This window comes from Hyposmocoma kahamanoa, unplaced genomic scaffold (assembly GCF_003589595.1).
Source record: "Hyposmocoma kahamanoa isolate Upper Pololo Valley unplaced genomic scaffold, ASM358959v1 101, whole genome shotgun sequence".
Taxonomy (NCBI): Eukaryota; Metazoa; Arthropoda; class Insecta; order Lepidoptera; family Cosmopterigidae; genus Hyposmocoma; species Hyposmocoma kahamanoa.
This window is the reverse complement of record NW_020653333.1, coordinates 300,382-325,188: the sequence shown is the minus strand read 5'-3', so window position 1 is coordinate 325,188 and position 24,807 is coordinate 300,382. Positions and strand designations below refer to the sequence as shown.

General features: G+C 35.2%; 1 protein-coding gene across 2 annotated transcripts in view; it reads right to left on the bottom strand.

Moving 5' to 3' along the window:
- Positions 1-24,514, bottom strand: part of LOC113231032 (UPF0183 protein CG7083) — a 33,616-nt gene extending 9,102 nt beyond the window's left edge. For both annotated transcript variants that reach the window (XR_003310524.1, XM_026465185.1), the window contains exons 1-3: positions 24,451-24,514; positions 10,088-10,170; positions 7,126-7,253 (exon numbers count right to left, since the gene is read on the bottom strand). Coding sequence is in view for 1 of the 2 variants with exons in the window: in XM_026465185.1 (XP_026320970.1) it covers positions 7,126-7,253; positions 10,088-10,170; positions 24,451-24,514 (275 nt within the window). In the remaining variant the exon portion in view is untranslated. The remainder of the gene's footprint in view (positions 1-7,125; positions 7,254-10,087; positions 10,171-24,450) is intronic.
- Between the last annotated feature and the right edge of the window lie 293 nt (positions 24,515-24,807).

The following is a 24,807-nucleotide window of genomic DNA, read 5'->3' as shown; positions in this document are numbered from 1 at the left end:
AAATAAGGTAGTTCTTTATGCATCTCCATTATAATCAATTGACGCTGGAAAGGTAAAATATCTAACGCGCATTTGAAAAATTTTACAGGACAGTGATTGAAAGTATTTTTTTAAGAAAAAAATCTAAACTCTAATTTTCTTTGTTATATGGAAAATTAGACATTTTTAGCTTTCCGATATAACATAGTAAATTAGAGTTATGATTTTTTCTTTAAAAAAAATTACTTTAAATCGCTCTAAAGTATTATTTTATATGCACGTTAGACGTTTTACCTTTCCAGAGTTGCAATGGAAAATAATGTTGTGCAGGAATATCGTCTATAAATTTCTTTAATGATATTACAAGGAGTAAATTTTTTAATAAATAAAAAAGAAAAACGCAAATTGAAAAGTAAATAAATAATACAAAGGATAACAACAACACATAGTCTGAATAATTCACAAAGACTTGAGTCATAGTCTAAAGTACAAAGTGTATGTAAATAATCAGTAAACTTTGATAACAGGCTGAAATTTAATGCTTGCTAATGGAGTCTTATTTACTTATCTTTTGGCCTGTCTGTTACCTAACGAACCAAAGTACAGAGTGTTACAAAAAAGTGCAGATTTCATTTTATAAAATAATCATAACTTTTTTGTACATATAAAACCGACCTCAAAAGTCTGTGGAATTAAATCTATTTGAAAAGTTTATTGATGCATTTTGTCTGCGGTCCGAACTTTTTTTTATAATATCAAGTGACGGAACGAACAAGTCCTGCGCCTGATGGTAAACAGTTGCAGTGCCACTCAGAGCTTTAAATCGCTAAGGACTTAGGGGCACTGCTACTGCGCTCGTCACCCGGAGACATAAGTTGATAAGCCCCATGTGCCGGTAATTTCACCAGTACACTTACCCTTCAAAAGCGGAACACAGTAATGCTAACATTACTGCTTGACGGCAGAAATAGGTAAAGTGGCAGTACTTCCCTGGACGAATACTTTCACTAGAAGCTCTACTGCTACTTAAACTGGCCTGCTGCTGACACTGGTCTTTTCCGCTCTTGTTGCGCATCGGTAAGTGTAGTCACTCGTTCAATAATAACGCACACACTCAACATAGCCCCGCACTAGGGAAACCCTGTGTTGTGCTTGCCATTTACACACAAATAGACAACCACAAATTACACCCAAACTCACGAAAGAAATAATTTAGGCCGTACGAATATTTCCCCGGCCCGGGAATCGAACCTGGGACCTCTCCGTGTTAACCGTTCGGCCACCGAGGCAGTTGACGTTCATGAGTCATAATAAGTTACAGTGCAGTTATATTTATCCATGTAGGAAGTAATAACATTTCTATGGTTATAAATACGTGATAGTTTACTAAATATAACCACATGTTTTAGCGGTAAAGGAAAACTAAAAATGTTAAATATCTGCATTATACATAAAATGCAGACATTTTCGTTCTCTCATTGCTAGGTTACAAAAAAACAAAATTCTTAATTTTCTTGATTCGGGCACATGACATTGTTTTATTATTTAATGTCTGAATCGTGTTATGCTTTCTAATTAAGAAAAAATCTTACTTAGTTATTTCTTTTTAACCGACTTCAAAAAAGGAGGAGGTTCTCAATCCGACTGCATGTATATATTTTTTTGTATGTATGTTACGCGATAACTCTAAATAATAACGATAAAATTTGTGAACCGATTTTGATGATTCTTTTTTGTTGGAAAAAAGGTATCTCGGTAGTAGTGGTCCCATTTAAATGTGAAGAAAATATTCCACCTCTATGGGTGGCAAACCCGGAGACGAATCCGGTTTCGCGCACTTTTCGATAACCGATTATTATAAAACTTGACAAATAGATGTAATTCCACGAACTTTTGAGGTCAGTTTTTTAGTACTCTGTACTGAGATCACTTTTTATCTTAAAATTGTTTTTGTTGAGGATTTTATTTTAATTACGATTTACACTTATTTTTACTGCATATGATTCTCACCTATAATTAGTTACGGAAATAAACAAATGTAATCATGGATGAAATATTGCAGTAACTATTGGTGTGCCTAATAAACAAATAAACTCGTGGCAGACGTGTGAAGTCCAGATCTAAGCTGGCCCTGTACTCTCGTTCCCCTTCCGATTTCCGTCCGAAACGATTACTGTCAAATAAGTAATATTCGACTAATTTAAATGACGCATGATGTGAATCAAGCTTGATACTTGACATTGTTTTTTGACGTGGTTGTGTCTTACTTATTTGACAGGAATTAGTTCGGACGGATGTTCGACTGAAAACGGGAGTAGACCCCCTGCAACGTGGCAAACTACAGCTTTATTATGGGGGTCCTGGATGTCTATTCTCGTTCTGACATCCGTCCGAAACAATTACTGTCAAATAAGTAATACTCAACCAAATTAAATCGACTAGTCCAAGCATAAAAATAAAAGGAGAAAAGTTAGACCTTGTTAATAAAGCAGTCTTCTTGGGAGTGACCTTAAATGTAAACTCAATGGTTTCCACATATACACGTATCTTCCCTGGCCAGCGGATTAAGCTCCGCTGCATACGCAGTCCGCAGAATACGTAAGCTTACCGATGTTAGTACTGCTAGACTAGTTTACTGTAGTTACTTCCATAGTATAATGTCCTACGGGATTCTCATGTGGGGTAAAGCGGCAGATATTCAAACCATATTTTTATTGCAAAAACGAGCGATTCGTTCTATGTGCCGTCTAGGCTCTCGGGTTTCTCTCAGAGAAAAGTTTAAGGAGACTGGTATCATGACTGTGGCATCGCAGTACATTTATTCAAATATTTCGTATGCCCGTAAAATACACATATTTTCGTTAAAAAAGAAGATATCCATAATATGAACCTTAGAGCTAAGTCCAAACTCATGGTATCACGATTTCGTTTAACCAAGGTAAACGACTCTTTTATGGGGAACTGTATACATTCTTACAATAAGATTCCGGAGTTTAATATAGATATTTAAGATTATCATTTCCTAAGTTTAAAAACTACATTAAAAATATTTTGATTGAAAAGTCATATTACAAAATTGAAGACTACGTGTTAGATAAAGATGTTTGGAAAGACGACACGGCTCCAGAATCCACACAAATTCGATTCAAAGTGTATTCCATAGCATTTAAGTTTATTTGAAAAGAGCGATCCCTAGAGATTTGTTCGTTCTTCTCAGGGAAGTCAGCGTAGTGAACGAGCAATAGCTTAAATGTGGCGTTTTCAAGTGTCAATTTATTTTACTCATGAAATAAATGATTCTTTGACTTTAACTTTGAGTAAAAGACGCATGATGCGAATGAAGTTTCATATTTCACATTGTTTTTTAATTTGATCGAGTATTAGTTAGTTGATAGTAATTGTTTCCGACGGATGTCAGGCCGAGAACAAAAGTGGACCCCTTGCAACGTGGCGGACTAGAGCTTTATTATGGGGGCATATAAAGCTGTAGTCCATTACTGTGAGCTTTACTGCGTTCCGGTTTAGAAGGGTAAGGGTGCTGGTGAAATTACAGGCACATGGGACTTTTCAACGTATGTCTCAGGGTGATTGGCGCAGGGGCAGTGCACCTCAGATCTTGGCGATTTAAAGCCCTGAGTGGCATTGCAACTGTTATGGACAGGTGTGTCGTTTACCTTCAGGCGCACGACTTGTTTGTCCCATTACTTAATATCATAATAAAAAGTAGTAAAGTTCTTTTTTATTTTTTATAAAAAAAACTTCAAAAATTTGAACAACATAGCAATAAAATACACTAAGAAATACTATAGGAACTTAATTAATTCTTTTTATTTTTTTTAGTTAGTTTATTTTAAATATTGATTATATTATCATTAAATATATCTAAATCATTAAAACATTCGTGAATAAAGAAACCATATTGTCTTCCAATCATGCTGTGCAGCCATTAGTATTGAAGTGGCACCTAGTCACAAGTGAAAAGGGCAATTATGCAATTATATAACATGTATAAGAATCGTACATAGTCGTTAACATGTTACATAGTGTGGTATGACTTTGTAAGATTCATCAGACTACGAAATTTCTTTTAACCCGTTATTTATTTACGAAATTATATCATTGTTGAACATGGCAGCCCCATTAGAAAAACAATACTTCAAGATAACACTTAATAAAATCTAACAGATAAATTAAAATACTACCTAACCAAATATGTAAAAAAATCTTCGCGGCACTACTTGTTGGCCGTGACAAAACGGATTGAAACCACCCAACCACGGAAACCAGCCTGTGCAACTAACCGTACCTTGACAGGTTTCATCCGCACACACTCCACGAGCAAATGCTGTACATCCTCAGGAATTCCACACACTTCGCAATTGCACACCGGTTTTCATGATGTCGCCAGGTCTGAGGTCCCGGGTTCGATCTCCGGCCGGGTCAGTGTAGAAAACTAACTTTTCTATATTTTCTCAGGTCTGGGAGTTTGTGGTACCGTCGTTGTTTCCAATTTCCATAACACAAGTGCTTTAGCTACTTACTTTGGGATCAGAGCGACCTATGTGATGTTGTCTAAAATTTATTTATTTCTTTATTATTGAATTCGGTGAATAATGTTTAATACGTTACTAGTTACAGTAGCGGAACGCAGAAAAGATTGAATCAATTGCCCACCATACTTAACTCGCAACTTAAAAACCTGTACTGATCGATTCCGAGAATTTGCCCACAAATCTTTAAAAAAAGTCGAAAAAATCCAAGCGTTTTACACTTGGCTGATATTCCATTCAATGAATGACGAATTACACTAATGTAAAAAGTGCTGTCCCTTTCAGAAAGCTTGTCGTTCCATAACACTTAAGGCACAAATTAAAAGAAATCTTCAACCCGGGATTGCTTGTCTAACAGATATTGCTAACATTTTCGTCCAAATATCAACAAATTGAAACACTGCCCCGTTCACAGATGGAGGCAGGTCGTAGCACAACACATAAGACACAAATAAAAAGAAATCTTCATCCCGGGCTAGCATGTCTAGCAGACATTGTCAACATTTCGTCTGAATTTCGACAAATTGGGCCACGCCCGTCCTGCCCTATTTACGGGACCAGGCAGGCCATTCCATGAATAGCAGTACTCATTTATTGTTGTTTTACGTATCATTATCATGTGGATCATTGTTAATTGAAATATTGTAACGAGAATAATAAAATGATTCCTTTCTAAAGATCTATTATAGTGTGAAGTTATGACCCTTTTATACCACATTAATAATGTTTCCGTTCTTCCCATTTTTCTTTTGCACATGTTTAAACGTTCGAACAAACTATACACACGTGCAAATTCAGCGTAACGCCAATAAAATCCCTAACATGATGTAGTTTTTTAAAGGTCTGGTCAGTTATTTCACTTTTCTATTTTAAGTTTAATTGAAATTTTTTTTTTTTAATTTAAAAATACTCAACTGTCATATTTTCCATTCAATTGTTTCAATTTCTTACTGATACTGGTTTGTCTTGTAATATTTCGTAAAATATTTTAACTGTTTCTGCTTTATAAAATTGACACAAAGATCGAACAAAGACAAAGAAAACTGAGCTACGAAACGAATCAGCAGACTCACGAATTTCTCTGTGCTTGTTGGCGATATTTCCGTATAAAAACATAATATTCAATAATAATAAATCTTGTTTCTGCTTTGTCACAAAATCTAAAAATAAATGCATTGTGTTTCATTTCCATTTTTTTCAACAAGGTTGAGTAATACTGTAGGGTACCGACCCTTAGTACAAATAGTGGATACATAGATGAGGGCACCGACTGTACTAAGTCAATATTAAAAGATGTTAACTTAATAGCTACTTTAAGTCTTATTTTCATTTAAATATAAAGGTTAATATTTTATATTCTCACTTTTTTCTTCCGCTAAATGTATAATGTGTGTATTATTTTTCGTTAAAGACATGTGAATACACTCGTCGTTTTTTACGTGCTCTTTCGTTCACTGTACCGTTACTTATCATCAGACGACTTTGGTCATTAGTTAACCACACGAAACAAAATTCTACACCACCAAAGTAATTACAAATGCCAACAAACAGATATGATACGATGACTTGAAACAAATGACGATATCCCGACACTGGACAAAACAGAGTAAGAAACTTTGTATGCAATGTGAGTCTATATTATGATGTAGCATAAAATTTTCCGATACAGATTATTATGCGCAAAATTGTTACGCGATTTTTTTTATAATAACAAATGGCGAGATGAACAAGTCGTGCGCCTGGTGGTAAGTGGCACGCCTGTCCATAGCGGTTGCAGTGCCACTCAGAGTTTTAAATCGCAAAGATCTGAGGGGCACTGCCACTACGTCCATCACCCTGAGACATAAGTTGACAAGTTTCAAGTGCGTGTAATTTCACCAGCACCCTTACCCTTTCAAACCGGAACGATGCTCACATTACTGCTTGGCGACAGAAACAGGTAAAGTACTTACACAATAAAAATAGGTACAGTACTTCCTTGGAGGAACTCTTAATAGACGCAAAATTGTTACGTGAATTTATAATTATTTAAAAATATACATGAAATACGGATTTAAAAGTAGTAAAACAAATAACTTTACTTGTTCGTCTAATTGTAATTTGTTTACTTAATGATAGAAAAGCCGAGTTAAATTCAGGTTATTTAACATAATAATAATAACGCATACATTCAACATAGCCCCGCACTAGGGAAACCCTGTGTCGCGGGTGCTATGGACACACACATAGACAACCACAAATTACACCCAAACTCACGAGAGAAATAATATAGCCCGTGCAAATATTTCTCCCGGCCCGGGAATCGAACCCGGGACCTCTGCAGTCCGGCAGTCCGACATGGTAACCGTTCGGCCACATAGGCAGTTAAAGTAACCAACAGTTCAAAACGAGGTTATTGGTCCAGGGTTACATCCCTTACAACACTATAAACTTGGCTGGAGATAGAATCTTCTCAGTATCGGCTAAGATGAATGAGTGTTTGTACGTTGCAAAATTGATCATAAAGTTATGCTGTGTACAATATCGTTACAAAAAATCGCTTCCATTCCGTTCCGCCGCAATATAAATTGAGCCAAATAAAAAATTGTTAACTTACCTATACCTAAGTTTAACTAATTTCATATTGTAGATCTCTATGACCTTGAGCCGTTGGGCGACGGGGTCAAATATTAACCGCACCCCATCCTGGGGCATATTTATTACTAGATCCACCGATAGCGGGTTCTGCAACAAAAAATTACAAATAAGATGCCACAAACCACATAAATTACATTGTAACACAAGGACATATTTATCATTTTCTTCCTACCAGTAGAAACATAAGGACAAATTAGCCTCGCGCTCCTACAAGTAGGAGCACCCGGTAGGAGCATGAGGAAATGGCCGCCTTAATCAAGAGAAGACCCTGTACAATAAAGAACTACGAAATTCACCCTCGAGCCATTTAGAATTTATTTAGAAAAGTTTGTTTCCCAAATTGATGCTACCGGGAATCGAAACCGAGATCTCCTCATGTAGCGCCCACAGTTCTAACAACTTGAGTAATTGTTTTGGGCATTGTATAAAATACCTGAATCCATATTATTGCCGAAAACATATAATTCTCGTATCATGTAATTGCAGTGTGTGATACGTCGTATAAATACTTACATAAACGTTGCAATACATACATACAGTTATAAATGTGTGTAGTGTAAATTCCTAATACAATAACTTCTTTTAAATAAACGTAACGTTTACAGGCATGCACACGTCATATATTTGTTATAACAAATGCGCCTGTTAAAAACTATTAGCAAACAAACTTATGCGAAACTTAAATTATACATAAATTTAGGAATTATACATAAAATTCAATATTATATGAAACTATCTAATTATCATTGTGTTTATTAAGTGTGTGTAGTGTAATTTCCTAATATAATAACTTTTTTTAAATAAACGTAACGTTTACCCGCACGCACACGTCATATATTTGTTATAAAAAATGCGCCTGTTACAAACTATTAGCAAACAAACTTATGCGAAACTTAAATTATACATAAATTTAGGAATTATACATAAAATTCAATATTATATAAAGCTATCTAATTATCATTGTGGGTGAATGGACTTGATGGAACCGCGACAAACATACTTTGTTATTCTTTCATTACATTGTCTCGTGGCTTTTATACGTAACATATACCGTGAAATAACATTGCGTAACAAAGTACATTTTGTCTTGTCTTGCTTACTCATCATTAACTATGTATAGTTTTCACAAAATTAAATAGTTATGTAGTTGTTGTCGATAGTTTTATCGATAGATTGTGAAAGAAGATAAAATTTTACCAAAACCGACTGAAATGTGAATATTACAATGTTCTAATGATTACTAATTGCGTTATTGCCTTCTTTATTCTCATTTTGACAGTTGACCTACGAGCATCGAGATTAATTTTTATTCATGTATATAACAAGAATAGCATAATTTGATTATCTATATTTAATTAAAATGAAAATCTTTAAAATATGTCTCCTCTTTGTATTTTTCATAAACGTAATTCTAAATACAGTGTATGTAACTTACAAAAATTGAAAATTCAAATGAACTTCTACTCAGTCATGTGGATGAATAATGGGTCGAGATGATCCAAATGAAACAAGTTCGGCTGTTCATTCTATAAGCGTGACCAATATTTGCTCGATAGTCAATAGAATATTTAGGGACTGCAATCACTAGCTGCTCGCAAGCGGGTAACATTTTTGCGCAATGAGGTGTCATTTTACTCAGTCTTCAAAAAAGACAGACTATAACACCCGATGCACGTATGCACTACGGTATTCTTTATTTTAAATATCGATCAAGTTTTCTTAGACAGTTACGCAAGTTTGAAACTATGCCTCTACCACGAGTTTACTGCGACAGTTGTCGCTAGCGACCGCGTAAATTACTTCACAATTTTGTAGGGCAAATTATGCAGCGCAGTCACAATAAGAAACAACATTTTGACCAACATTTTACGCAGTTAGCAAAGTATAATGAAAGTTGTGTTAAAGTGTGTGTACTACAGGCGATGGGTGAAGAAGCAGCAAATGCTGCAATGTAGACATTCAACGCCTACTACTTAGAGCGAAGTCTCACGGACGCTGCGTCGTCGATTATAAATTCAAAGTACTAAGTTACTTGCGGTAGTGAGCTGTTTCAACGCACCGTGTGGCACGTCGTTCTGATTTACATGTATTACAACGCAGCGCTAGAACGCAACGTCGTCGCAACGCTGACGCTACGCATCATGTGGCATCACTCTTAAGTTGGTGGTAGACGGAGAATGGTCCGTCGTATTTTAGCAAACCGTAAATTAGTATGTAGCTTGTATGACGCCATTAAGTGAGGTCAGAACTGAGTAACGCGCCGTTGTATATCACCTGATTTATGAATGCCTCACTGTTTTATGATTTAACGTGCTAAATTCCGTTATTAAACTGGATCAGGCTTCGAAGTCATCTAGATATACATTTTATTTATTCTTTTATTTATTCATATTATTACATCCATAGAATGCCACCGTGGCCGACCGGTTACCATGGGCGGCTGGTTGGCATAGCGCCTGCCACGGTTTACTAGAAGACGTCGGTTCGAATCCGGCCGGATAGAAGGATTTTTTTCTAAATGTACGATCTTGACATTAATAATTATAACAAACTAGTGGAGTAATTTCACATAAATTCAATAAAAAAATTCATTAAGACAATACTTCATAAAAGGAAAGTAAAAAAACTAATTAAAAAGGAGGCTGCGTCACAGCTGGTCGTCAACAATATACGTATTGAATTAGCAGGTAGAGTGCACATTTCTGTTTATTTTATACGTCTGACTAAATCTAAACCAATGTATATTTCACAAAAATACTTGGTGGAGAGGTAGGTACCAGGTAGCACGACTCTAAAAATGCAATTGAGGTCGGTCGCATGTTTTTAGAAGTTAAAATAGTATTCGTAGATGCCGTCGAAGTTCTAAAGCATTGCCGTATTTGTGCACTAAAAAATGCATAAATCTGTATTTATAACATCACCTGATCACTATAAAGTACTTGCACTCCTCGTATTGTGCCCACTTGACTCTGTATAATGGCCACCGACTGAGAGAAATGCATGCCTGCAACAAACAAAACGTACGTATTAATAAAACTGTATAAAGTTCAAGGAAAAAATAAAATAGTCAATTCTTATAGATGATTCATAAAATCCACAATGGGGCAGTTGGAATGTGACCCAAAATTCATTCAATCCAATTTAAATGAGCATTGCCTGAAAGCCTTCGTGTTAATTTTAATCAACCCCAAATCACGACCTTTCTACAATGAAAATAGACACATAATACACAAATACCCGTCTTTAAAAAAATACGCTTAAAATTTTGCACGTCACATTCAAAGGCAGCCGTTTCATCAATTTGTACGAGCCGTCAAAAACAAATTGACTGAACAAATCTAGTACTAAGTTATAGTAGAAATTTGTAAACCCTTCTGTTTAACAATGTAGCGTCTGTGTACTCACTTACAGATACCGCAGGACGTCTTGACAGGTTGTCATTTCAATACGCGAGTTGGTTATTTATTGGTTACCTGTGCCTCTACCAACCATTTACCGTGACAGTTGTCGCTACCGACCGCGTAAATTACTTCACAATTTTGTATGGCAAATTATACAGTGCTCCTAGCGGTCACAAGAAGAAACAACATTTTGTATACAAACAGTTTACGCGGTCACTAGCAATAACCACGGAAGAAATAAATATTTATGTGGTCTGTGGCGATGACTATCACTGTAATCTCATGGTAGAGGCATCGCATATGCTCATCGAGTATATATAAACACAAAGAGACGAAATAAGGGCCATATATTCCTGGTAACACATTAGCGATACAGCTCTTATAAATATTAACTCCCGTTTGTTCTGAAATATAGACAGGCCAACTACTGACCGGTGTGTACGTCTCCGTATATTCCAAAAAATATTCTGCATTTATTGTAATAAATATAATATCTCTAACAGTGCCGTGCTGTTCTTTTCGGTGGTGTGGGAAAACCAGCAAAACATCTAATTACAAAATAAAGGGAATCACATTTCATCGGTAATTAAATATTAAATATGTAATTTTGCAATTTTCGTTTATTATAGCAAAGCTCAAGCTAACTGGTCGATTTGAAGTGAAACAGTTGATGACACCCGTCAATTGTTTCGAACTCGGGCTAGCCAATCGGAGCGCAGTTGTCACAGTAATGATATGGCAGAATAGTTTTCAAACAAATTAAGTGACATTTCGTCTCTATTTCTGGTTATATACTCGATGCTAATGCTCTAAGGTGGCAACACTGCTATCTTCGCGATTGCATTGTATTCGAGATCAAGATGACAAGTGCAATATTATAAGTAAACTCATGAAAATTAGAGGAATGCTAAAAAACTTTAATTATATGATAACAATATTATATGTATATTGAGCATTGGCTATAGAGCCATCAGCTTACAAAGGTAACAAATAATTAAGAAATTAAAAACCTGTAAACTTATACTAAAAATTAATTCATGTACTTAAACTATAACTACAAAATCGCACTATTTTTTAGAATTTCATAATAACGATGTTCGACCAGAACGTTTAATTTGAAAACAGAATTAATTCAACCGTTTTTTGTTTCCGTTGAAGACGTCTTTTGTTTTTCTTTTGTTGAATTTATTAGGAATTACTTTGTGTAAAGTCAATGCTGAAGTTACAAATTCTTGAAATCATCCATTAATCCAATACATTTATCCATTTTACTTAATTTCTTTATTTTATTGTAGATACAACTACATTCTACATATTGATACATACAGAAGATACAAAGAGCAGAACTATAATTTGTAAGGTACGTATTTTTTTAACAGCATCAATATTGCAATATTGCCCCCAATTGCTTCCGAGGCCCCCACGGACTCCTCAGCGCCCACTGTAGGTACCACTTTGAGAACCTATGCCCCACACGAATGTATAAATTCTAAATCTTACTTCCAATTATAATTGTACACAATATTCACATTAGACATTATTATATAAATTACAATAAAAATAAAAACATTGATGTTATTATTAGTTGAAACGAGAGTACAGTGTTGTTTTGAAAGATTTAGTTCATAGTTTTTATTGGCTACACTCCGTCCAACCATTTATTAAATTTTTGACAGCTCGAATTCTAAACAATTAGTGATGTCCTAATGCGTTTCCGATTCTTCCGATTCCGATTTTTTAATATCAATCGATTTTACTTTAGAAGAAGTTTAAATCGTGAATGTAAGTCGGTTTAAAAAAAGATATTGTCTGATTGGGATCGTGATGTTGCGTTTGACAATAATTAATAATTAATGTTAATGAGGATTCAAGTGATGATTCCCGTTCATATGGAATAGAATCCGACGCTGCATTATAATAAAGAATAAGAATGTATTATAATTATTTACAAATTTATTTCATTTCATTATAATTTATTAGACAGGTACCCAAATTTATCAACTTAGATAATCTTCGTTACATAATCTGTTGGATAAAATTAAAAAATTAAAGAGTCCAAGAAGTATTCCACTTTTTGTCCATGGTTGGTTGTATGTCAACAATTACGATTCGCTCTGGACCTTTTGGAGGGAAAAGTGTCGTTTTTATTTTGACTTTCAATTATTTTGTGAAATCTAGTTTAAAGTGGAATAGGATAGTGCTATTGTGCCTTAATCGAAGATTAAAACACGAAATTATACGAATGTCGAACTAAAATACCCGTATCGGCCCGTTTTGAGGAATCCCGAGTCAATCCAAGCACGCCGCCTCAAATTGCCTATCCTCTTTGTGGCGGCCATATTTACGGAAACATATTTAAACTTCATGTTTAGGCTGATGGCTTTGCCAAAGCCTTAATAAATAAAAAAAAAACAATAATTACGGAACTTTGGAGGCATGCGTAAGTCAAAAGTTAAATAAATGGTTGCACCACAGACCTAAGATCACGTGCGCTATCTAGTGGATTGGACGGAGTATAAGCATAGTTATTATATTAGACATAACAAAATAACAAGCCGACAACGATATTTATATGATGTTATTAATATCCTTATCAAAGAATCTACGTTCGCAGTTAAAAATCCATATTTTCAAAATATTTACACAAACTACGTAACGGAATTTAGGAGATTTGTAAAAACAACTTGACTCATAGATAAAATAATAACATTTATGAAGGTTAAACAATAGTAGGTATGTGACGTGCGTGACGTTGTTAACGTTATGTTGTTTCAAAAATAAATAAACGAATCTATACATAACTAGCTGGTGCTCGCGACTTTGTCTGCGTAGAATAAGTACTTTGAGTAGCCTAGCCGTGGTCGCGTAGAGATCTTTGCTCGTGCAGGTATGTGGGCACAAGGGGCACGACTGCAAATGCTGCATGGACTGTGTTGGGGCACTACAGCCGCAGCGACATTGGGTCAGACTAGCGTCCCTGAAACCCCATTTACACATCTCGTCTCTGCAACGATCTAAGAGCGAAGTCGATTTAAGGACTTCCACACGGGCCGCAGCAAATCGCAACCTGGTAGGTAAGGTTATGAACAAACTTTCGTTATGTAGTTAGCATTTAAATTAATTAAATGACCTCTCCTAAACAAGTTTCCAAAACTTAGTTAAAATAAAATATGTAAAAATGCATAGCCGATTTTGACACTAAAGCGACGAAATTAAGAGTCGACACTATCTCAGCTCGAATTTTTTTCCGTATCAATAAGGTTCATTTTGCTTGGGTCCAGCAGCATGGACACTGGCTTTATTTTATAATTTATTTTTTTGCAAACGAAATTAAAGCCATTTGAAGAATGTATATCGTATACTATACGAGTTCTATTTAGTTCAGTTGATATTTAAAAAAAAATCATTGGCATGTAAAGCACGTATTGAATACTCAGGGCTCATTGAAAACCTCAGGGCTCATTGAAAACCAGCGCCACAGTCAATTGTGGCTGTGGCATAAGCTGAATGAAGTCCTTTTGCATACGCCACAACCGCACACATGACAGTACAACATTTGTAGTTGTTATATTTAGTATTTTTCTGTTTTGCTCTTTGTTTGTTATTGTCTTATTTTATTTTATTTTAATTTTGTAAATTACGTCTTTTTGTTTTGTTTTGCTTGTCTAAGTGGTATCAATATTTTTTTTTGTATCTATGTGTTGTGCGTTGCAATAAATGTATATTCTATTCTATTACCGCGGTTTTCTTGTAAAATTTCGAGGTAAGTTTGTGTTTTTTTCTATCGTGAAAATTTTTACTTAATTTGTTTTCACACCGTAGTATAATCCGTGTATATCCTCAACTTGACTACATATTTTTTCCAAAGTGTTGAACCAAAGCCAATTGAGGTTGTATGGACTATTAAGAGTTTGTATTCAAATTTGCCGTTGACGAAATTCAAAATTATCATGAAACAATTAGTTTCTACAAAAAGTTCACACACAGCTGCAGGAGCTGCGTACCTGAATGACAAAAATGCACAGTACTCATCCATTTAACTCGTTCAATTTGTTTGTATGACATTTTAAAATAAATATTATAAATGATAAATACGGAAATGAAACTATTTTTTTTCCTATTGAATTCGAACTATGGAGTTCTTAGGTTTTCGTGTATATATAGAATAAAGCGCGAGAAAGCGCGAGAGAGAGAGATACGAGAATGGCAGTATATCGCGCGTTATATCGCTCTCGCTCAACTCGCGCCTTGTCGTGCTCATCTACAGGGAAGTACTGCTACTTTATCTAAGTATTTCCGGCGCCAAGCAGTAATGTAAACATTATCGTGTTTCGGATTTGAAGGGTTAAGGGTGCTGGTGAAATTACAGGCACATAGGACTTTTCAACTTATGTCTCAAGGTGACAGGCCCAGTGGTAGTACCCCTCAAAAATATGCGATTTAAAGCTAGCTATAAGTGGCACTGCAACTGTTATGGACAGGCTTGTATCTTACTATCAGGCGCACGACTTATTCGTTGTCAGTTGAAATTATGAAAAAAAAAATTTGTGTAGCTTTTCGTTGTGGTATTAGTCTGAAAAAAAAAAGTAAATAGTGTTAAAAGGAACCAGGTTAGTTTAATTCCGATAAAAGTGTAGAATTCAGAGCGAATGGTCTTAGTATCCCTAGAGCAGTGCAGCATTCAATATAACGTCTGAGATGGAATTGGCCCCGAGTGAAACACTTTACTTTTCATTTCTCCCGCGTGAAACATTCAATATAAGAGCGGTTACACACGACGACATAAGCAGCGATATCGCTACAATTGTGATTTATAAGCGATTACATCAATACAATCGCGCGTTTGTATAGATGTAATAGCGCGTTTGTATCGATGCAGTTGCGCGTTTGCATCGATGCAATCGCCTATAAATCGCAAGTGTAGCGATGCAATCCCGCGTTTCACGAACGCGCGTTTGCATCGCTAACAAAAGTCGCTGTGGGTACCACTCTTAACGTCTAAGATGGATATAAATTTTATTTCCCCAGGAAAACATTTTCCTTATCATTCTTCCTATACACGAATATAACAACCTATATTTTTTTTCGCGCTCTGTTGTGAAACTTTCGGTTCAAAAATACCATAAGGGTAAGATCAGATGAGCGTATTTTTTTTGAATGAATGAAATGTATTAATGAAATATTTTTATTGCACTTTAATGTAAGTATCACAAAGTAAGCTAATGTTCAAAATGCGGTCTTATCGCTAAGTAGCAACTTCCAAGCAACCTTAGGATAATTTAAGAGTTGGAACCATTTTGTTGTGTGTGGTGTTTTTAGAGTCGTTTAATTTACGCTGCATTCGGTTTCATATTTAAGTCCGGTTAGCGCTACACGACGGCGCATTTTTTTTTTACATAGCCCCGCACCAGAGAAACCCTGTATCGCGGGTGTTATGGACATTGGACACACATATAGATAACCACAAATTACACCCAAACGAACGAACGAACCCGGGACCTCTGCGTGGCAGACCAAAATGATAACTATTCGGCCACCGCGGCAGTTGAAAATGAGTTAGTTTTCTATCAACTCACGCGCGCAATAACGTCTGTACTTCGGTCGTACTATGTGACGTGCTCGTGCGGGTGGAGAGAGGGGTGAGGGAAGGAAGGAGAGGGAAACATTTATTGGCATGTGATAGTATTTTACAAATTAATCTAAATGTTCACATAAACATGCGGTACATGAAACTGCCCAAAGTTTAATCTCTCCATATTGAGTGGTTGTACTCAGTTTCTTTTTCTAACATTATCTAATGACATAAACACCCGTACAAAAGCTTAAAAGCAAACTGAATAAAATACGTCCGTCTAACGACCCAACCCAATTTCAGAGAATATTATTAGATATCACATACGCTTATCTTATCGTAAGTCGATCTTAAAGTAAGTAACCAAAGCGCTCGTGTTATGGAAATCGGAAACAACAACAGTATCACAAATACCCAGACCCAGAGACAATATAGAAAACTTTTCTACATTGACCCAGCCGGGGATAGAACCCGGGACGATGGCGGCATCATGAAAACTGGTATGCAAACCACTCGACAAAGGAGGTCGTTCATTCAGTCGAACGTAAACTACGAGACTCAAAAACGCGACTCATAAAGCCGGGTACTTATTAGCGAGCTGTAATGGCTGTAACAGTAACGTGACAGATACAGTAACAAGGTTCTAGTGTGTACGCTTGACACAGTCTTCAATCAGACGGTTCACTGTGAACCGCACGCGTTCCGCTCGCGAACCATGTACAACACAATATGATTTTTGGTTATATAACGTGGAACGGTTACGGTTAAAGCTCGCTAGTGAATACCCGAACTTACTCACAAAATTGCGCTCGTTTAGCCTCACCCTAACTTTGGAAGTTACTTTTAAAGAAGTAAATTTCCTCATTCGAAATTGTTTACGATGACGGCGGAAGGAGAAACTTGAATATTCAAATTTAATTTTTCCCTAGATAATAAAAAACGTTTTAAGTCGACATTATTTCATTGCAATCAGGTTTACTACGCAAAATATTAAAGAGTTCGTCCAGGGTAGTACTGCCACCTTACCTGTTTCTGCCGCTAACCAGTAATGTGAGCATTACTGCGTTCCAGTCTTGAAATATAAGGGCGCTGGTGAAATTACAGGCACATGGGACTTGTCAACCTATATCTCAGGGCGAACGGCCGCAGTGGCAATGCTTCTTAGATCTTTGTGACTTTAAGCTCTAAGTGGCACTGCAACTGCTATGGACAGGCGTGTCGCTTACTACCAGGCGCTCGACTTGTTCAGACAAGTCAGATGAAAGGCAACAAGAATAAAATTACTACGACGTATAAAATTACTGGTGGCAGTCGCGGAAGCGAAAAAGGTTTGTCAGGAACGTAGCAAATGGAATTTCGTAGTATATGCCTAAGTTAATGAGAGACCAGTGTTATAGTATAGAATGATATTTATATTTATATAGGCCCTATAAAGAGCTCGAAACGTTGCTTTATTTGAAAAAACAAATATATGCGATTTACATCCGGAAAAAAAGTTTCATTTCCTAAAATTATACCTCACCTCAGACAACCCTGACCATGGGACCTGTAAAGGGCCCGAAACTTTGGTTCGTTGGAAAAAACAAACATACACGGTTTAATCCCGGAAAAATGGTTTCTTTTCCTATGTGTAACAATCGCAAAAACCTAGGAACTCCATATCTTAAACATTTTAAAATTTATTATAAAGTTTTTGAACAAGTGAAAACCTTATATTATTCATATTATTTAGTTATTCAGTTACGCGACGATGTAGTTATGTAGTATTTGGAGTTCAGTAATGTGTTATGATGTTTTAATATGTTGTTTTCTATTAACACATTATATTGTTATAAATCATTGAATACTAATGTAAATGAGGTAGAATCTGTTATTATCTACAACATTCCAAGTGCGAGGTGATGCTTTATTTATTATGGAAACCTATTATCGTATCAAGGGCAAGTTTAAAAATAACAGCTTGGTTAGTGATAACCAGAGATCGAAATAGGCACTAAGAAAAGTATTAATTAACCTTTTGACCGCCACTGACAACAACTAGTTTTCTTTCCTAGACGTCAAGTCTAGTGATGACATGTTACGAATTTTGACCTTATAGTCAATTCTCCTAAGTTAAAGAAAAACATAACTGTACATAAAATGCAACTATGAATCGATACTTAACTAGAATATACAAATAACATATGGTTTCATTGACGCTTTAAAACGTTTATGGTGGTCAAAAGGTTAAATATTTTGCCCTTATTTTTTATAGAATATGTTTATGTACCTCTACACACAGGCTGTCCAAAAAATACCACGAAAGAGTAACACTGGGTAGGTGAGGTCTACACTTTCAGGAAAAACGAAATTTTACCTTTTTTTGGAAAAATTCTACGTTTTGTAATTTTTTAATTAATGTTATAAATATTGTAAAATGTGAAAAACGTTATTAATTTGGTATACCTCGTACCGTATAAAATAAAAAGTGCCAATATCTCGAAAACCAAAAGACTTTTACCAAGGTTTAATTATTATTTTCTGGTAGGTATAGAGCTCAACTATCCACAGGTTCGCTCTGTCGTGATATTTTTTGAATAGCCTGTATAATAAAAAACGTAATAATATAACCTCCTAAGGCCCTACGTACAGACGATGCCCTAAGATACCTGACCTCCTCTTTTGGTTCTGAGAGCCTTCTTACGCATTCACAGAAGTGTTAAAGAAATTCCATTATTTTTGGTTGAAATTTGTATTTATGTAATGTAATTAAAGATTAACTTAGTTTAAAGAGTTTCTTAAAACGTCATCCGCTAATGATCTAATAAGGAAGTCATACCAAAATGAATCTTACGGCTCACAGGTCACAGGTTAAGTTTCTTAAACACCTTTCTTCACACTGATCTACACACAACCAAATAGACGATTAGGAGGTCGTATCAGACAATATTATTGCTATGATCAAGTAAAGCTCATAATTATCATCATCGCATTATAATGAAAATATCGCATTCAAAATTAGCATTTATAACCATATGTATGATGTATATGTATAACCATAGGGTTAGGTTCAATTTATATGGCGGCGGAACAGAATGATAGCGTATTTTTGTAACGACATTGTACATAGCGTAATGAACTTTATGGTCAATTGTATTATGTACAAACTAGATACGAGCTAAAAATCATGTCGCGCGTCTTCCGCGGTATTCTCGCGCATGCTCGAGAATGCTCGCGCATTCCCGAGTATGCCGCAACTGGCGTCGGCGACGCCTGGCGAACCCGCGGGAAGTGGCGCGAAGGCAGGCGCAGCGTGATGTCAAAAGTCGGCGAAATACCACAGTCTCATGACGTGAAAAAAGAAAACACGTTTTCATGCAAAACTGAGGGCATACTTGCTTGAGCCTAACACATGTAATTTATTTAGTACATTTTAATGTTCATTGTGCGTTTAGCGCTTTTCCCCTTGTAGTTTGCTGGGTCTTAAGACGCCTTCAAATTAGACGCTTATATAAGCGCTGCAGTGGCTGCAACGCTGAAACCGCTCCACTACTGATTTTCATACATTCATTGCTAAGAGATTGACTGTATGAAGTTGATAACGACTTCATGCATTAACTGGATGCAATCCATTTCGACTTCATGAAGTCGGTTTGGACTGCATGCAGTTAATGCGTGAAGTCGTTATCCGAGACCTCGACTGCATGTATACTTTATGAATACTTTGTACATAGTTACTTACTTTGAGATCAGAGCTGTGATGTTGTCTAATATTTCTTTATTTATTTAATTAAGTAATTTAAAATCTGATATTTTTTATTTTGATAACCTAAAGGACTTTTGTCTTATTTCACTTAAAATATGAAAAAGTATGTTCTTATAAAAATACGTAAAGAGAAAATATGTAAACGTCATGTTTAACAATACAATAAATAAATCATTGAATAATAAAAGTGTATTATTTAAAGGCAACAACTGATAACGTTGACAAATATAATAATGCGGTTGGTGAATTTTTTATACAAAACTTTTTTATATCTTTTATATTAACACAACAGCAAAATGGAGTTTGTTCAAGAAAGCGAGTTGAATGACTTATTCTTTGTTGATCTTAGTACCGGTTTTGGCTAGTTTATTAACGTGCCTTTTCTTACTTCGATTTGTTTTTAATATTACTCATAGCTTTTTATGTTTCTGGGAGCACACGCTAAAACGATTTTACTAAACACTATTTTCTAAATAATTGGTTCAACTGGGAATCAAGCCCAGGTCCTCCTCACGTTCTGCTAATAGCGTAAGCACTAATAATGCATTTCATTGATTTTTCATAGATGGCGCTACACATTGCAGACTATTGGGCTACCAAAGTCGTCGAATTCATCTGTGCTTGAACACTGCACGGAGTGCCGCACTGCTGCTATAAGGTAGAAATAGCGAGGGCGATGATATTTTCCTAGACTGGTTAGACAAAGAGATTACATACCAAGATCTACTTATTACAATATGCAGATTTCTTTATAATTTCGAAGAACTGTGCGCCTACCCATAACAGTTGCAGTACCACTCAGATTTTATATTGCAAAGATGTGAGGGGCAATGCCTCTGTACCCATCACCATGAGACATAAGTTGACAAGTCCCATGTACCTGTAATTTCACCAGCACTTCCCCTTCAAAACCGGAACGTAGTAATGCTATCATTCCTGCTTGGCGGCAGAAATAGATAACGTGGCAGTACTTCCCTGGACGAACCCTTTCACAAGGAGTTCCACTGCTAAGCTGCTTTCAAAGCTATTAATAGCATTAGTAATAACTGGTGAAGAAGTAGCAGTGACTTGGTGGCATAAACGTAATTTGCAGTAAATTTATATGAAAGTAAATTACAGAGAAATAACAAGGTCGAAAGCACCTCGAGAAAATGGACCATTAAATCAAATTACTGAACCGTCATCAGTGTTCAATTTGCTACAAAATGTGACGAAATTGCTGCAGAGAAAAAATACAATTAATGATTTATATGCCTAATTTTTGTTCAAAATGACTTTTTACACATTTACCTCTCAAATAGTGAAATCGTGAAAGTACGTAGTATTAAAACAGATAATAACAATAAATTGGCTGTTTACAACGACAGTCCATTACGAAATTAAAATTTGCCATTTACAAAGTTTCAAACTATTGTGCAATGAAAACTTCGTACAAAAGATTACTTTCTTGGATGACCAACATCCAAGAGAGTGATTCATTTAGCTCCTTCTTGTTCTTTATAGATATATGACATTTTGAATGAATTATTTTAAATGATAAATTAGGGGTGTTCTAATAGCACGTCGACGTACAAGACCTTTCCTGTACGTCTGGCACACCTGTGCAACATTCAGTAAGTACGTTACGTCGATTGACAAATCCTTTCACCACGATGGCAAACATTATAGTGTATGCCATCGATATGATTAGAAGAATGATAAACATGAGCAAATAGATATGTATATATCTATTTACAAAGAGCAACCCCTAGACTTTCCCACTCCTTCTCAGCATGCCTTACAAATAAGCAATATCGATTTCATCATTGAAATATCATTATTTGAATTTGAATTCAGTGATAGCTACTACTGTGTAACATTTACGAGTGTATTGCTTTGATATTGATAACACACTTATGGTTATTGCATCAGCTTTTAAATGATGTGGTCGTGTGATATGTGCTTTGTGTTTCTGGTGTGCTATTTACCTTTAATTTTTTTTAAATGCTCAACATTACGCAACAATGACTATTGAAGTAGATCTAAACATACAAAGTAAGAAATAGATGAAAGGTTTGTAAAAATGTAACGAGTTTGTATAGTAGATGCCGATTCATATCAATCCGTAGATAACTACAGTGTATTTCATTCCTTTGCCATATAGAAAGGACAAAGCAAAATTCTTTGCGCAAATGGGTCAATCACTGTCATAAAAATGGAGTGTTCCAGAGTAGATCAAACGAGGAAAGATAAGGAAAATCTCATGAAATACCCCTAGGTTAGTGACAATATCATCAATATAAAGTGACGGCACAATTACACTGGAGAGGAACTATAATATTCTCTAACAATAACAAATAGACGTAATACCAAAACAGAAAAGACAAACTTTCTTATAAAGACTACATGGTCAATTGTTGATTGAAATGGTAGATATAAATTACATAAGGCAGTAAAATCTGGAATAATAGTTATTCAAGTTTAGTGACAAAGTAAAAGGTAAAAATATTTACTTCATATACATATTTATTTATTGAACATCATGATGATGTTTTACTACGATGATATCTGTATATTCTTTGTTAAAATAGTCCATCTGTTTGTTGTATTACTATATAGATAAAAAGATTGAACACAAAAAAAAGTTCCTTCAATCCTCTTTAAGAGAGTTGGATAACCAACTGAGGTACAGACTGCATCACTGCTATCCACTAACCAAAATGCGGCTAAGTGACAAAAAACTTTTTTCAGATATCATATAATACCATAACCCAGTTTTAGAATATTGAAACAGTTTAATGATATTTCAGCCATGCATTGTTAGGGTAAATTCCAATAAGTCAAACATGTTAAATAATTCTAACTGTTTTTAAAAGATAATTTTGTGTTCTGTTTTTTGCTATTCAAAACGGTTATTTGACCAGTTGTCAATTAGCCACATTTTAGATAGTGGACCCCAAATCAGATCTTACAAATTTCTTGCAGATCTTTGTATTCGCTTTAAATAGCCCCGGCATACCAACAGACTGATTTGAGTCCATTCATACTAAAAAAATTTTTCTTTGTGTTAATTACTAACCAATACTTTATTATATATGTATGATCGATCACACACAATAATCCACTTAAAAATTTTTGCTTTTGTATTGTAATTTATTGTTTGTTTTTTAGGTTGTAATTTATTATTTGAATCCTTAATGCTCTGTAAGTATATGCTTCATACACTTCATACATATTATGCTTTGTGTAAACAGCACACTAATTTGCACAGACAACCATCTTTTTCTCTCCACATTTTAATGTTCTGTGTGACCTTTTGGGAGGTAGCTGAAAATCAGCGCGTCGTTTTTACGACGGCTTTATGCTAAGCTGCGTCCTATGCGCCATGCCAGCACACATGATACATTTTTCTATTATAAGTAGATTTGATTTTAGTATTTATTGTTTATTTAATCCTGTTTTTGTTCGTTTTAAGTATTTCTTTCGTTAATTGTTCTGTCAATGTATTTCATGTAATGTGTGTGCTTTGTTGGCAAATAAACTATCTATCTATCATGTTGTAAGATCTTTGTACTCACTTCATACTGCTACTCTTTAGTAGCAGTAGATCTTGTGAAAGAGTTTGTACAGGGAAGTACGGGCACTTTACGTATTTCTGCCGCTAAGTATAAGTATTACTGTATTCTGGTTTTGAAGCATAAGCGTGCTGGTGAAATTACAGGCTAATGAGACTTGTCAACTTATGTATCAGGGTGACGGGTGCAGTGGCAGTGTTCCTCAGATCTTTGTATTTTAAAACTCTGAGTGGCACTGCAATTGTTATAGACAAGCATGTAGTTTACCATCAGTTGATATTCTAAAAAAGTGCTAAATATTTTGTACTCCAGCACAGCAGCTCTTTCAATTGTTAAATTTTAAAAAATACCATGTGTAAAAACTATAATATAGTATAAACAAATAAGAACCTGGTACTTTGTCATCTAGCACCCAGAGTGATATTGATTGGACAACTGAAGATTATCATACAAACTGAGCTAATAAAATTTAACATATGCAGTATTTGTCTTAAAAGGTTTTTTAGTAGTTTTAGGTAGTGTTCTGTGTGATGCCATTAACCATTTATTTTGTGAACTTATTTATAGCAGTAATTTTACAGCACATTCAGCGAATTGTCTAGGTGTTATTGGAAGTTTTACTCTGGTAACATGGCTATTATTTTATTTTTATTAAAAAATATACAAAAACAACCTTATCACGTAGATTTCTTCAATCCAAACTTCACAAACGTAATCCACAAATTTAACAAAAATCAACGTCAACGGCATCACAACAACACATATACGTTTCATGGTCAACGCTAACAATAAAAAAAAACACTTATGACAACAAACAAAGGATATACCCCTAGCTGTTTAGCACGGAAAAAATCGATTTCGCAACATTAATATTACACGATATCTGCACAAAAACGTTCTTGAATACATCCTAAATATCCTATGGGAGGAATATTTAACATTGCGTAAGCCAACAATATAGAAATACTACGCAAAACATTGACGTATGTTAAAAACATAAAAATCGTCTCACCTAAAACAAATTCCCATGTATCGCAGCCTAAAGAACGCTCGGGAATGATTTCCAAATCCAACATGTTGCACAGTACACAAAACAAACACTAAACTAACTAATTTTTAGTCTAAAAAACAGTTTTTCAATGCTTAAATACAATATTACGCTGCCTCTCTTTGTTTGCCAACTTTAGTTTTCAACCATTTTGTATTTGTCAGAGGAACTGTCATTACAAACAGCTGATTGTGTAGAAACCAGGGCCGAAATCGTTAAAATTAAAATCGCCGATTTGTTTTTGCTTATGGTTGTTATTAAAACTGTTTCCGCATACAGTATCCTCTAATTTTTTTTAAGGAAAGGTTTCTTGGTTAAGCG